At 47.7% G+C, this 15,404-nt stretch overlaps 1 protein-coding gene across 1 annotated transcript in view; it reads right to left on the reverse strand.

Annotated features, from left to right (window-relative positions):
• The window catches only part of stx1b (syntaxin 1B), a 51,835-nt gene extending 36,901 nt beyond the window's left edge, over positions 1-14,934 (reverse strand). The window contains exon 1 of the mRNA XM_085404909.1: positions 14,528-14,934. Within this exon, the coding sequence (XP_085261035.1) occupies positions 14,528-14,557 (30 nt within the window). The 5' untranslated portion in view covers positions 14,558-14,934. The remainder of the gene's footprint in view (positions 1-14,527) is intronic.
• Positions 14,935-15,404: the final 470 nt, after the last annotated feature.

Here is a 15,404-nt window from a genome sequence, read left to right on the forward strand (position 1 = left end):
ATTGTTAATTTATCTCCAAAAGTTGATTCTGTTCATCTGAAACATTTCATCTCTCATCGAAGTGACTCCTTCAGTCTCAGCTGACTGCAGGTTTCCAACCTTACAAACATCTGCACGGTGACTGAAACCAGCCCACTGAAGGAACAACGGGCTGGGAGGTCACCTTCATCATAAATATGCAAATTCTAACGACCATTGATCAACAACCGCTGAACATTCAGCGTGGATATCAGCTGTGCTTAGAAGTTATGAGGAAAAAACGAGCACCAAACTTCAACCCACTGCTCTTTTATTTTGAAAATATGCATAGTACGAAAGTAAAATTCTGCATGACTTCATTAAATAAACTAAAACTACTGCAGAGAAAAAACATTCAGGCAGCTGCTTTTCACGTTAATCTAGATAAAGGTCTCAGCTACGCTCACATGTCGTTCGCTGCACATGAATTTATACATAAAAAGCTGAATTTATAAAGTCTGAAACCAGGAATTATCCTGTACCACGTCTTGAGAAAGGACACAGCCCTCCTGATGGGTTTCTCCGGCTCTTCAAGCAGCTCTTAAACGCATCCAGCACCGCACCTGATCAATACAGCATTGATCAGGTATTGACCCATGGCAATAAGCATCAGAGTGACACAATCAGGACCTCTCCTCTGAGGACTGATTGACGGACCATGTGTGATCTATTTTTGCTGCAAACGTGATTTTAATCTCATTTAATCAAATTTTGCATCAATAAATACGGAAACACTAAAACCTGACAGAGCGCATCAAATACATTGAAGCCAGAGCAAAGTGTTATGATAACAGAAGTATGTCAATAATATTTTTAAACACATAATTAGTCACATGTTTGTATATAAAGCATTTCCTGTTTCCTGCTCTCCTCTCCTTCTGAAGCCCCGCCTCCACAACAACAATAATAATGAACAGTTACACATTAGTGGAAACGACGCAGTAAGTAAGGAGCCGCCAGACTCACTCTGGGAACCTCACAGTAACACACACACTGACCAGACTACAGAGCAACATATCCAGGCTTTGTTTGTGACTCATCCAAACCTAACCCCGCCCCCACGAGCGCCACCTGCTCCAATCAAAGGTGAGATGATTCGAGCTCTGAAACTTTAAACCTATTGTCCCACAGCCTGATGAAGGACACGTTTAAATCAGATCAAAGATCAAGTGCAACAACAAACCACGTTCCCCCCGCAGAGACTGAATCAGAGACAACAGAGGATTTTAAACTGAAACCCTGAACGTGATGTTTACAGCATCTGTTACCATGGTGATTTAGCCAGGTGAAAACGTCTTTATGAATGGACTCTGCTGCACTTCCTGTCTGATGGCAATTCTGTCATCCACTTAAACCCACACTGATTCTCTCAGGTGTGTAAAAATCTGTGTCAACAGCTGTAAATGGCTCCAGTTTCTGTCTGTTTGGGGGCGTGGCCTACTGCCACCTGCTGCAGGTGACACAGTGACTGTGGGTCAGATCCTTAAACGAAGCTGAACCGTCTGCAGCAGCACAGGTGAACTCATGCCAGACACACCTGGGTGAAGAGGCAGCTCAGATGATGAAGATAAATGACTCACTTCCTGTCTGGCTGCTCACGCTCACACTGATGCGGGGACGTTTGATTCATTCATCACCGCCTCACCTCGCTAACCGGGCCACCGACTTCCCTTCCATTACCTCGTTAGTCCTCCGCTCGTTCCTCTGTGAGGTACAACTCATGAAGAAATCATCCGAGGCCTTCCATGCTCATCATCATCATCGTGATAATAACACTGCTCTGCGGTCCTCTGAGTAAATTAATGAGAGCAAATATCTGGTTTGTTCGACCCAAACGTCCTTCAGGATCAATTTCCTGCGTTCCCAAAACGTCCTGATTCCACTTCCTGTTCCCCAGAGAGCGCACCATGTCACTGTGTGTGTGTGTGTGTGTGTGTGTGTGTGTGTGTGTTCAGGTAACAGTGACCCAAATCAGATTTTTCTTTCACGCGTGATGTGATCTCCTGTAGTGAGTGGGAACAGAGAGCGAACAGTGAAGTTATTACCCAGAATCCTCTCTGCTGTGAAGCGTGACCTCACCGTGACCCTCTCTGATCTCACGCAGTGCCCCGCCCTGATTTGTAGCCAATAGAGAAGAACTGTTAGAGAACAGCTCATCTGCAAGAACTGCATTTCCCATAAACCTCAGCAGCTGCGTCTTTAGCTGAAATCACAAAGTCCTTTGAAATGTCGGGTAAAGTTCTTTGGTCTAATTCCCGCTCAGCTCTGGTTTGGTTTGGAAACACTCAGTTTAACCGAGTTTAGTTTCCAGTCATCCAAAAACCCGACAGAGTCCTTGATCGTTGGGAATGTCGAGTCTTTAACACGAAATTAACGAACGTCAAAGACTTTGGAGAATCTGGGTAATATGATCGCTCAAAAACGAGAACAAGTCTCCCTTCAAAAGCACCAAGTCAGCAATCATGAAGAGTCCACATCACCTAAAATAACCAAACCAAGTTTCGTTGTTCAGTTAAAAAGATGAAAAAACAAAAACGAGTAAAAGTCTAAAATCACGTCCATTTAATTCAGAATGAACTCGTCACATCTGGATATTAAAATAAAGAACAATGTAAACAGCATTAAAAGCCCGAGCCTTTAAATATTTAAAGTCGAGGCTCGAGCACTAAAGCGTAGGGGCATTCCTTCGTACGGACGTCTTTAAGTCGCGTTCAGGACCTGTGAGGTGTGCTGGGCTCATCTGAATACTCCCAGTAAGCAAACACGACCAGTAAACGGCCTCGAGCTGCCGTTTCTTCTTCTCTCTGAACTTTGAGGATGAGGTAATGGTTGCTCACAGCTCGACTTCCTGTCAGGCATTAGCTGCAGGAATCTATTTAAAGGAAAGGCGCGCTCCGGCTGAGGGAGGCGAGTTCAGCCATCCGCCGACCTTTTAATGCTCTAATTCAATTCAATAACTGCCTGTAATCACTTTGGCTCGGGACTATTTATACTGCGTTTTCCTGCACTACAGACGGTACAGTAGCAGCAGTCTCTCCTGCCAAAGTGCCCACGAGCAAAACACCAGACAGTCCCCTGTATACTCCATCTGCATCTCTGGATGGGAGCCATGAAAACGATTAAAAGTAGGACAAAAGCTGAAGCGATGAGTCAGCAGGTGAAACTGGGAGCAGGTTTTAAACGTTCCTGAGACGCGTAGAAGGAATCTTACAGGCTGATTTACACATGAGTAGGTGGAGCCAAACCACAGCGCCATCGGTCTGTTTTACCTTTTCAAAACTATGTTCGATTTTCAAACATATTCATGAATCTAACTGATTATTGAACGAAATACTCGCCGGACGTTCTGAGGATGAACTTAATATTAACACAAGTTCAAAATGACTGAGTCGCAATCATTCGATTCATCAACCAAATCCCAAACGTTTAAATCAGGACGTTTGATCGTATCAGCCCGGGCGGCTGTCACCGAACAATCAATAAAGACAGATGTAGCACTTATTTAAGCTTTCAGCACCAAACCTGCTCTCAGCCAGTTTACTGCAGGACTGCTGCCACCATTAACCCAAATCCACCAGTCTTACTAACAAATAAAATATTATGCAGACATAAATGTTGTTTTAATGAAATGTCTTAGACGTTATTAACACAGAGTAAACCCCTCCACCCAGGTCTTCTCAGTCCTTCCTCCACAAACAGTCAACACGAACGTTTCTGAGCAAAGAGCTGAAGTTCGGCCAAAGTCCGTCGTTTACGGTCAGGAAGAAAACGACTGATTGGTTAATGCTGAGAGCAGGCTGTGACATCAGCACGACGTCACTGCCTCGCCACGTCTCCCATCACAGAGCAGGTTTGCGTCCATGTGTCTCACGGCTGATTAACTAAACTGAGCCGCGATCTGATTGGCTGAGCGGATTAAAAATGAGATGCTGAGCGAAATAAAAGGAACGAAGTTCAGACGAGGAGCTGATGAAGAGGAGGACGTTTGTCAGGAGGCTGCTCTCCGAGCTGCGGTGGGGGGAGGGGTACATCTATAATGCATGAGGACTCACATGCACAGACGCACATAAGCAAACACACAAGAACGCACACACAAAGGAGGCCAGGGAGGACTGCGGGGCCATTAAATGGAGACGCAGCCATAAATCACGTGACCAGCCTCCCACTGACCAATCAGCCCCCACACAGGATTCAGTCAGCAGATACCGCGCGGTCGATAGTACGTGGGAGCGGTGTGTGTGTGCGCTCGTATTGCTGCCATTGTGGGGATCAGCTATTAAGGCCTGTAAGTGAGGACATCTTAGGAACTGGGGACATTTTAAGGGAAAACTGAGTTATAACATTTATGAACATCTGGGAGCAGCACAAACATCAGAGGAAAAACAAAGATATTTGGAATGTGAGGCGTTATTCAGGAACATCGTGTAATGGGACAGCATTAAGAGAAGTGTTTGAATATGATGTAAGAAAATGAACATGTGAGAAGCAATGTTTAGAAATGTTCTTGAAATTAGAATAACTAACGAACAATGAGCCATTTCCAAAAACCAAAGACCTCAATTCAACGTGCAGGACGTACAGAGGACATGTGGGCTGTGGGGGACATCTGGCAAATGTTTAAGAAAACCTGCTTACATTTTATTTTGAAAGTGGCGCTCTTATGTTAAAATGTGGACCAATGTTTGGGACTTACTGGTTATTTCTGAAGTGAAGGCATTTTGTTGTGTTTCATTTTTGGAGCTATTCTTCAGTCTTACTATTCACAGAGCAGCTGCACGGTAAGTTTAGCTTCCTGTTTTATCTGCTTTATTCAATTTGAGCTCATCAGAAGAGGAAAAACCAGACGAAGAAGATCACGTATTTGTAAATTAGATTCAACGATGCCTTTTTAATCCATGAATAAAGAAGTTGTTGAAATCTGCTTTAAAACTCTACGTGCAGCCGTCCTTCCTCACAGGCGAGCTCTGTAATGAAGCCACAATTAGTTTAAGCTTATGAAGATGAGCGTCTTCACAAGTGCAGATGTACAAATGTGTGTTTGTGTGTGGACTAATAGGAGGAAATTGCTAATCTAATCAGACCGCAATCCAATTGAAATCTACTGTATCTCACCTCTGTGAGCGCTCAAGCGAGAAAACGAGTCGGGGTTAAACGATGGCTGCCTCCGAAACGCACCGCGCTAATTAAACGAGAAAAAACGTCAATTTAAAAGAAGAAGAAGAAGAAAACCCACATCAACAGCAAAAAGAGCAGCAGAGACAGTGCGAGCAGGAAAAGTGACCTCCAGCGTGCCAGCAGTGATGAGGGTTTGCCCTTGACTTGGCTGAACGATGGCCACTGACACACACACACAGGCTTTCAGACTGATGAGCTAGCTATCATTAGTATCAAGCCTTCAGCCAGGACAGTATCTTCCGAGCTACAGCTGCAGTTTATTCGGTAAAGTTAAACTCTCCGAGGCTTCGTTAACCTGCGCGGCTGGGTTAACAACCTGCAGACTGTTGGTAGCAGCAGCCCCCGTGCAGCGCTGCAGCTCCACCCAACTTGTCACTACCTGCAGATTAGCAGGAGACACAAAGCAGGGCCGGACCCTCCCACACTGGAGGACGACCCAGTCTTTGTTGGTGCATTTAGCCTCTGGCTCCTGTTGCTAACCTTCGTGCTACAACAGATCCACAGTGAGACCGTGAGTCCACAGAGCACCAGACACAACAAGAAAGTGTTAAAGAGAGAGCTGCTATTCAGACATGTGTGTACTGTGAGGCTGAAACATGGAGCAGGAAAAGGAAGACAAGTCTGCAGTTCCTTCATCGTCCAGCAGAGGCGCCGGTCGTGTTTACAGCCCGACACAAAACCTGCTCTATAGATGACACCTGCACATTAAGGCTTAGAGTTTGCACAATTAGGGGCGTGGCTGTCTGCGAGGCCTTGTTTTATTACTTTAATTTAAAGCTTTTAAAATAATTATTCAATTAGATAGAAACCAATGCACGTGCATCTTTGGAGCCACTTGTGTTGTAAATGTGATTTATTTAAAAATCAAAAGGCCGTGATGCTGTCGTTAGGAAAAATGATCTAATGATCAGGACATCCTGTTTAAAAGGCTCACACACATTTAAACAGCAGCTCTTTCTTTATCAATCATTTGCTTTAAAAGAAGTTCTGTTGAACTTTATTTTGAAAGTGCCAGACATCTGCCATCAAGGTGCCCTTGAGCAAGTCCCTGCTGCAGGTGTGTGTGTGTGTGTGTGTGTTTGCTGGGTAAATAAAGTCAAACAAACACAGACCACCCACCTGGTGCTGCCAGGAGGACAAAACAAACCACAACGAGTGTCTCTGACTGAGCACGCACACACCTGAGGTTAGCAACACCAGCTACAGAGTGAACCACGTGACTGACCAGCAGCTGCACACCTGGGTGAGAAGGTAACGTCACGTTCAAGGACAACAATTTAAATCAAAAATGAGAGAACCCGAGTGTGTCTGTGTTACTGAAGGGACACACAGACGCTCCCTCTGTGGACACCACGTCCCCGTGAGGTCCATCAGTACATTTGATCATGAAACCTGCTTTAAAGGTGAGTCTGCAGGAGCAGCGATGGAAACGAGACCGCGTGTGGCTGCAGTGACACGTGGCTGTTTTTCCATCTCAGTGACGCCACTTAACCCCCCCCCCCAGCCCCTACCTGCCCCAACCCCACCCACCCCCAGCTGCTACAATCAATGAAACAGAAATAGGATATGCAAACACACACAGTCCTTCTGTCTCTGCGTTTGCTCAGAAATATCAGTGAAATATTTTATTATTTCATTTGATTTAAAATCTTTCTCTCCTGCAGCATCGAAACCCGACGTCCAGCCAACGACGACCTGCGGCATCATCAAAACTGACGGCAGCATGGAAGCGCTGCTGCTGCAGGGTGAAGCAGCGTAACATGACGAAGCGTTTAGCAGATGGAGAAATGATGCAGCACTTTCTTTGCTGGACTGATTTTCTTGCAGCATTTTCAGGAAGCTGCTCGTATGAGACTGTTGCTTTTCAGCTCCGTTCCTGAAGATGTTCCGTCTAAAACTGAGCTGAGGAGAGACTAATCGTACATTTTATCCATTTTCTGCTACTTATCTGGGTCTCGGGGGCAGTGATGCCCAGACCCCCCAACTCTTCTGGAGGAGGTGGCAGGGATGTTCCCATGCTAGCTGTGAGACATAATCTCCTCCCACGTGTCCCGGGCCTCCTCATGGTTGGAGACCCTCACTCCGGCTCTGAGGAAACTCTTTTCTGCTGCTTCTGACCTCAGTCGTTCAGTCACAGCTCACAGTCACAGGTGAGGCTCAATCAACAGCTTCACCATCACCTCCACCACAGCAGACCAACGCAGCATCCTCATCACTGCTGATGCTGCACCATTACACCTGAAAAACTGGTTCCACTCTTTCCCAACACAAAGCAACCACTTCACTGGCTTCAAACCAACAACCCCAGTGCAAACCATCCCAGTGCACGCTGGAAGCCACGAATCATCCTCACACCTAAACCTTTCCATGCCGTGGTAACAAAAACGTACAGGTACTGTCCAGGTTCAACCCCAGGATTCCTGGAAGAGTCCGTCTCCCACCAGGAACAGGTGTGACTCAACGCTCCCATAACCACAGAGCACACTAAAGAACCGCCAACAGGTTAGAAATCTGCTCCTTTGTGAATTCTCTCATTTCAGAAATCAACAATATTCAACATTCGGACACCACGGCCCCAGCTGCAGGCCCAAGGCTGGAGCCCACCAAAACAACTCCCTGATAACGACTGTGTGATGACTATTCTTCCCGTCCCATGAAGGCCACCTGGGTTGGCTGGCAGACTGTTTACTTAGCCTGATAGTGCGAAGGACACTGTCTCCGCTGAACTCTGGACACACACACACACTTACACTGACAAGCACTCACTCATCCCCCTCCCTTTCCAACGCCTTCGATGCTTGTGCCCTACCGGGGAAGATAGCAGTCAACTGGACCAGCACAGATGCTGCAGGACCGGATGCGCTGTCTACGCCGGCTCTCTCTTACCCTTTACCCGCCCCTGTTGCTTGTCTCGTGTTTCTATGGTGTATTGATAGTCATGTGCTTTTTGTGCTGAGGTGTTTTTTCTGTTATCAAACTGTTCTCCCACTAGGAGCTCAGTCTGAGTGGAGTTTTTTTTTCTCCTCCTCTTACCTCATGTAGTGTATTTTCGTTGTTTTTTCCTATCAGCCTACCTTCTGACATGTCTGCCCAATGTGATGTTTGTGTAAAGTTGGTCAGAAGGTTCCTTTGTGAGTGCGCATGCGCCATTAGCGTGCTGCCTGCTGTAACCCCTAATTTCCCTCGGGATGAATAAAGTATTCTGATTCTGATTCTGTTCCTAAACTAAAGCTGAAATTCACATATTCATGGGACAAGCACAAGGATACAGCTCCTCCTGGAGGTTTGGGTTATTTAAAAGATAACAGCAAGTTAAACTCACAACAAACATGTGTGAAAGCAGGTCATGTATCAGCACAGCATTAGCATGAAAACTAGAAGTTAGCCTGGTGTGTGTTGGAATGAAAGCACCACAGCAGGTTTGTACTGTCCTCACTTGCAGCGTTTGTTCAGACTTGTGGAGATTGGAGGAGGAGGAGGAGGAGAGCTGGCAGCATCACTGTGATGTGGACGATTACATAAAAAAATAATTATTACTACAGAGCTTCTGCTGCTGCATGATACAGCAGCATCTGTTACCGGCAGGATTACGTGAGCTGGATTTCACTCCGGTGATCATCCAACATGGCCGACAGAGAGGAAGAATTCAGGAACAATTGAAAAGGAAAAGAAAAAAGGAGCGAGGAGATTCAGTCACCAGGAACCAAAAAGATTGGTGCCTCACACCGACGGGAAACACGGGGAAGAAGGAAAGCTGCCAGGACACGGGTGGAAATAAGAGAGGGATGCAGAGAAGCAGCAAAAAGAGGAAGGGGTGGGAGGAAAGATGGAGGAGAGGATGAAATGGAGGGAGGAAAAAATCATGGAAGAGGTGGTGGAGGAGAAAAGAAAGACGCAGGGAGCACGTGCACAAATGAAAGGTGGAGGAAAATCTGAGAAAATATTCAGAGAGCAAAAATAAAGTGAGGCCACAGCAGCTGGTTCATCTTCACATCTCATTTTTGGAACTGCATGAGCCACGATACGAATTCCTAATATGGTCATCTCAGGCTCAGAAGCCCCGCCCATCTGCTGTTAGAACTTCCAGCTTATTTCAGACAGAGGATGAACTGAGGCCCAGCATGACTCATGCTAAGCTCCTCTGACAGAGCCCAGGAATAAAAGTCAGAACGGGCACAGACAGAAACTCTGACATCCTGAAAAGTGTCGGTGAGTTTTACGTTAGATTTATCGGGTTTAGAGCGCTCTGTCTGCAGCCAATAAAAGCTTCTTCCATCTCCACCTTTGGTTTTTATTCCAGCTTCAAACATGAGCCTGAGATCTGATTAGCAGACCAAATGTTTGAGACTCAGATTTGGTCCAAATGAAGCTCATGCAGTTTATGTCTTATTCATGCGACGCCTCTAACGAGGTTCTGTAAGAAGTTATTAAGCACTAAGTGGAGACAGAAGGAGTAAACTCTATCCTGAGTCGATTATTTGAATGAATCGTGTCTTTATTACAGTCGAACATCAATCACAACGCAAGCGAGCTGCGTGCTCAGCAGGGCTGCTGATGGGTCTCCGGTCTTTGTACGATCTGAGCATCAGAGGTGTTTCACAGGGCGGTAACTGTGAGGACGTCCTCAGCACAGCCTCGCCACTGTCTGACCTCATTACTGCGTTAAAGTGAACTCTGTGAACTTTGAGCCTTCAGGCAGCCAATCGTATATCCGATGGAGACAAAGTACAGGGACTCATTTTAATTCTCATGCTGCAGCAAATAACCTAAGCCCAACAGAAAGTGAAAATAAAAGTGATTCATCAGAAAATAGCGACTTTAAAAAATGGTCCCACACAGCGAGGGACCCCCGTCTGCTGGCCTCACGTAGAAACATATTTCAACTGTTTGCTTTTTATCCTGATTTAAAGACTTTTCAGTTGAGACTCAGCTCAGACGCTGAGGGAGGTTCATTACATTACTGACTGAACTGAGAATGAAGTCGTCACGGACAGGCTCCTCGATCATCTCCAAGACAACCACATCAAGAGACTAACCGCTGTGTTTCTACCATGTTAACCTTTCTGTTAGGACACAGCCTTGTTGGGAAGCTTTTATTTTGTGTATATTAAGCTAGCATGTTGCCTTTAAATTGGTTATTTCGGTCCTCCGGTCTCCACCTGCTCTGCTCCGTGTGCGGTGAGAAAAGGTGGCGTTCGGTGTTCCCGTTGGCTTTGAGCAAGGCGACGTGCAGAAGTGTTTCGCTTTGCTCGAAATTGTTTGCACTGAAATTTGAAAGAATTTCGCTATATCTGCTCCCTCTTGGAGCAATTTTTGAGAAGTATAATATTGCCTTTCATTGCTATGCTGATGATATACAGATTTATTTTGAGATTACTGACGATCTTGCTATGTCTTTTCACTATTTTCGTGAATGCATGCGTGAGGTTAAAGGTTGGTTCAAGAGTAATTCTCTTGTCCTGAACGAAATGAAAACGGAGATCGTGGTGTTTGATAGTAAAATCCCCCGCGACCAACTGTGCGCTGCTCTGATGCCTTTTGCTAGCTCTCCTTCTGATTATGCCAGTAATTTGGGCACTACTGGATAGCTCGCTTAAATTTGACAAGCAAGTGTCTGCTGTTGTGAGGTCTAGTTTTAATCAGCTGCGCCTCATTTCTAAGGCTAAGCGCTGTATTCCGCACACTGACCTGGAAAAACTCATTCACGCATTCGTGACTTCCAGGTTGGACTACTGCAACTCTTTACACTGGCCTTTCCTCCACCCTTCTCGTTAGATTGCAGACTGTCCAGAATGTGGCGGCACGCCTTTTGACAGGTAGCAGGAAGTTTTCTTCCATCACTCCTGTTCTCGCTGGCTTGCACTGGCTTCCAATTAAATACCGCATTCAATTGAAAATACTACTTTTCACCTACAAAACCATTAATAACTTGGCGCCGAGCTACCTCAATGAGCTTCTCAGGTTACACACTCCTGTCAGAGCACTTAGATCTGCTACCCAAATTCTTCTGGAGCAACCTCGTTCTCGGCTGAAGTCTCGCGGTGACCGCGCGTTTGCTGTAGCTGCCCCGGTCTTATGGAACAACCTTCCTGTCGCTATCCGGGCGTCTGACTCTATGCCACTGTTTAAATCACGGCTGAAGACTTATTTGTATAATCTTGCCTTTCCACCTAGTTAACACTTGGGTGTGCGTTGGTACATTTTTATCCGTTATGCTTGTGAACTACTTTTATATCTTATGATTGTCAAGGTTTTTATAATTGATACGTGCCAGGTCCTTTCTCTTTTCCCTCCCTTCTCCCTTTTCCTGTTTTATTTTTGTCAAGCACCTTGGTATACCCTTGGTTTTTTAGTGTGCTTTATAAATAAAGTTTATTATTATTATTATTATTATTTCAATTGTTGAAGCAAAAGCATCAGCCAAGTCACATCGAGTCAAACGCTCCCATACAGCCGTCAGCCAATGAAATCACGTTACCAAAGCCAAGAGAGCGAGCGGGCAGCGTGACCTGCTCAAAATGTGGGAATCGCTGCGGGGAACAATCACTGTGTTTCAGAACACAGTTACTCACAGGCAGCTAGCTTTGCTAACTGCTAATTGAAGCACGACTAGCTTGCCTCGTGGTGGTTAGTTACCAACACCGTGACCATGAAGGTAGCAGAGATACGCCCACAAACATGAAGAACACCAACATCAAGCACTGAAGCGTTCACATAAGAGCAGGGAGGTGACAAGCTTGACCCTCATCACCCAGGCCGCCTATCAACCATCGGTTGCTAGGGAAACGTGCTGGCTGTCACTGCGTGAGATTGGTCGCAAAAGATGGGGGCACCAAAAACCTCTGTGTGATTGCTTTGGTCACCAGCAGGTTGGCAGAGTTGCACTTAGATACATTGAAGAAGGCAACTCATCTCCACGTTAGCGTCTTTCTAACGAGCGAGCCGTGAGACCGGAGAGAGGGCGACACAAGACTGTGTTCTTTCAGAGTAAAAGTTGTGCTTAACTAGTGCAAAAAGGTGCAACTTTTACTTTGGAGGTGACTGGTCTCCATTTCCAGTTTGTGACTCTTCTGCTTGAAGAGAAGTTGGCGAGTGTTTGCAGACAAATCGGCGTCTTCCATGCAAATTATGGGCGACCATGGAAACCTGCTAGAAACCAAAGCAACCATCTTTCGACCACTTTCACCTGAAAACTACCAGCAACCGCCTGCCAACTGGTCAGCTGGCAGGTGTCCACAGTAGACGACCTCATTCATCTTTGTCCTGCTAACTTTTATTATTCTTAGTTTTTATTCATCACATTTCATTTTATAAAGTTAAGTCTGACACAAGAATGATTCGCAGTGATTTCACCAAAAGAAAAGTTCCAGAAACGACTTCACAGCAGATCCGTTTTCTGGTGACACATCAGAGGCTCTGGTGAGTCCAGGACTTGGGGTTGGGACCAGTTTTAGCAGACCGAGCGGCTCATTGTAAAGTCTGAGCTCATCTATCAGGCAGAATCGTCCTCTTTACATCAGGTGAGTCTCTTTGTTCACACAGCAGGAAACAGTTCAACGATTTTCTGATAATTCAGTGAAATTTAGCTGATTTTAGTCTTTCTGTCTGAGGAAAGAGTCAAATCTGTGTCTGTTCAGCTGCTCTCAAGTTCCAATCACTGATTTTCTTTTTGATCAGGAAGCAGGAGGCAGACTGACAGAGGGAGAAAGGACAATAAAAGAGAGAAGAGAGGAAGCTAGGAAGGTGTAGGAAGGGAGGAGATAAGGAAATAAGAAGCAAAAGGGCCAGAGAAGAAGTGATCGAGGTAATACACGTTAAAGGAAGGATCGGTGGAGGAAAAGAGGTGAAGATGGAGGGATGAGGAGAGAATGAGAGAAGGGCGGATGACTGATTCAAGATTCAGGAAGTTTTTTTGTCATTCGGTGAGTTATTCACAGAAATAAACAGGCGAGTGTGTCTCACCTACAGAGCAACAATAAGAGCAGCAACACAAGCTAACATTAGCACAGCCCACCAGCAGCTGACCCACACTCAGGTGTAAACAGCCACACCAGTCAGGTACAGCCTCACAGGAGGCAGCGAGGACGAAAAGGAGGCAGAGAGGAGGAAGAGAGGAGGAAAAGAGGAGGAAGAGAGGAGGAAACGGAGGCAGAGAGGAGGCAGCGAGGAGGAAAAGGAGGCAGAGAGGAGGAAGAGAGGAGGAAAAGAGGAGGAAGAGAGGAGGAAACGGAGGCAGAGAGGAGGCAGCGAGGAGGAAAAGGAGGCAGAGAGGAGGTTGAGAGGAGGAAAAGAGGAGGAAAAGGAGGCAGAGAGGAGGAAAAGGAGGCAGAGAGGAGGCAGGGGGGTGGACGGACAGCAGTGCGGTAAACTCAGGCGCTGCTGAGCCCCTCACTTTTTCAATGCAAATCACCTCAACACACATACAGCATTCAGCTGCTGATTTATTGATCACGTATTATTGATCAGGCTCCTCCCAGAAACACAGGGAGGTGGAGGAGAAAGATGGAGGTGAAGAAACCGCAACAAATGAGGATTCATTCATAAAAACATCCCAGGGTCGATCAATAATCGGTGACACGCGCTGATGGCGGATCGATGCGTGTACGAATGTGCGCGTGCAGCTGTGCTCCGCCTCACGCGAACCCGGCTGAACCCAAGGCGGCGGGAGGCGCGTGGAGGTGCTGCAGAGTTTGACTCGCTGATGTGACATCCCCCCCTCCCCTCCCTCCCACCACCACCCAGCATCAGCTGTTCGCTCGCGGCGGCCGCATAAACGCCGCATCTCTCCGCATTCCGCACCCGCGTCAAAGCCGCACAGGACCGTGACCCCCCCCCCCCCCGATCCCTCCCTTCTGACGGTGGCCCCACACTCACGCGGCTCCGTCGGGGAGGAGGCGCGCGCAGCTCCTGGATGCGGCCTGGAAAAAAAAAATCTCTGCATTTTGGACCCCCCCCTTCCCCCCATCAGGTCACACAGGCACGCGCGGCCTGAATGCGCGCGGATGGGCGCGTGTTGAAGCCGTTTTCCCATCATGCACGGGGGGGCTCTGCGGCGGCCTTTGATGTTAGCGCCACAAAACCCCAAAAAACAGCAGAAATAAAAAAAGCGGGAAAGTGTCCGGCCGCAGCCGTGACCTCCACTCACGCACGCGCACGGAGCACGCGCTCAAGCCGACAGTAACGGTCCGTCCTCGCGCTCTGTATTCACAGCATGAAGCTCCGCAGAGCCACAGACCCCCTCCCCCTCCCCCCGCTCCTCCGGAGGCCGCAGGAGGAGGATGTGCGAACATGATGGAGGCCGACAGGGAAGAGGAGACGGAGGAGGAGAGCTTACGCTTCGCAGTTCCGCCGTGCGGTCCTTCATCGTGTCGCCGCGCCGCTGCTACAAACGGAGAATCGTCCCTGGTCCAGGGGGGAGGGGGGGAGGCTTCCGGCTCCGCGTCGTTCGTCGTTTTCTCCGCTGCGAGGTCCTCGCGGTCCTCCTGCTGCTGCTCCTCTCGGCTCTTCTTCACGGAGGCAGAGATGGAGGGAGGAACGCGTCTCCGCCTTCTGCTTCTGCTCCTCGGGCTCGCTGTCCGCGCCTCCTTCTTCCTCCCGCGTCCTTCTTCTTATTCGGTTTTTTTTTTTAATGTCCGCCGCTCTGGCTCGGCTGGCCCCCCCGTCGGTCCGCGGCTTTCTCTTCTTCCTCCTCGGTGTGGTCGCAGTGTGGCCCCGCAGCGCGCAAAGCAGCAGCCCGGCAGGAAAACCGAGCGAGAGAGAGAGGGGGAGGAGGCACGGGGGAGGTGGTACTGATGCTGCAGAAAAGAGAGAGGAGGGAGGGAGGGAGGAGAGGGGTGGGGGCGATGCGGAGGGAATGGAGAGACTGGGCGCAGGCGCAGTTCCCTCCCCGCCCTCCCTACCTGCTCCCCCTCCTCCCCCGTCCGCAGCAGAGGCAGGGAGGAGGGGAGGGAGGAGGTGTGCTTGAATTCAGGTGAATCAGGTTCAAGAAGGGGGGGTCATACATGTAAATCACAGCAGGGTAAGAGAGCACAGGAACGTTCCTGTTGGATCATCACGTGTTCATTAACACATGAACGAACATCCACATGCAAACAGTTCATTAAACTTTGGTGAAGATTTCACACATTATTAACAATTCAAATGAGACACACTCACCAGCCGCTTTGTTAACTTTTCACCTGCTCATTAACCCAAACAGCCAATCACGTGGC

This window comes from Rhamphochromis longiceps, linkage group LG4, assembly GCF_057381845.1.
Source record: "Rhamphochromis longiceps isolate RC_006_pf linkage group LG4, R_longiceps_female_GT1.1, whole genome shotgun sequence".
Taxonomy (NCBI): domain Eukaryota; kingdom Metazoa; phylum Chordata; class Actinopteri; order Cichliformes; family Cichlidae; genus Rhamphochromis; species Rhamphochromis longiceps.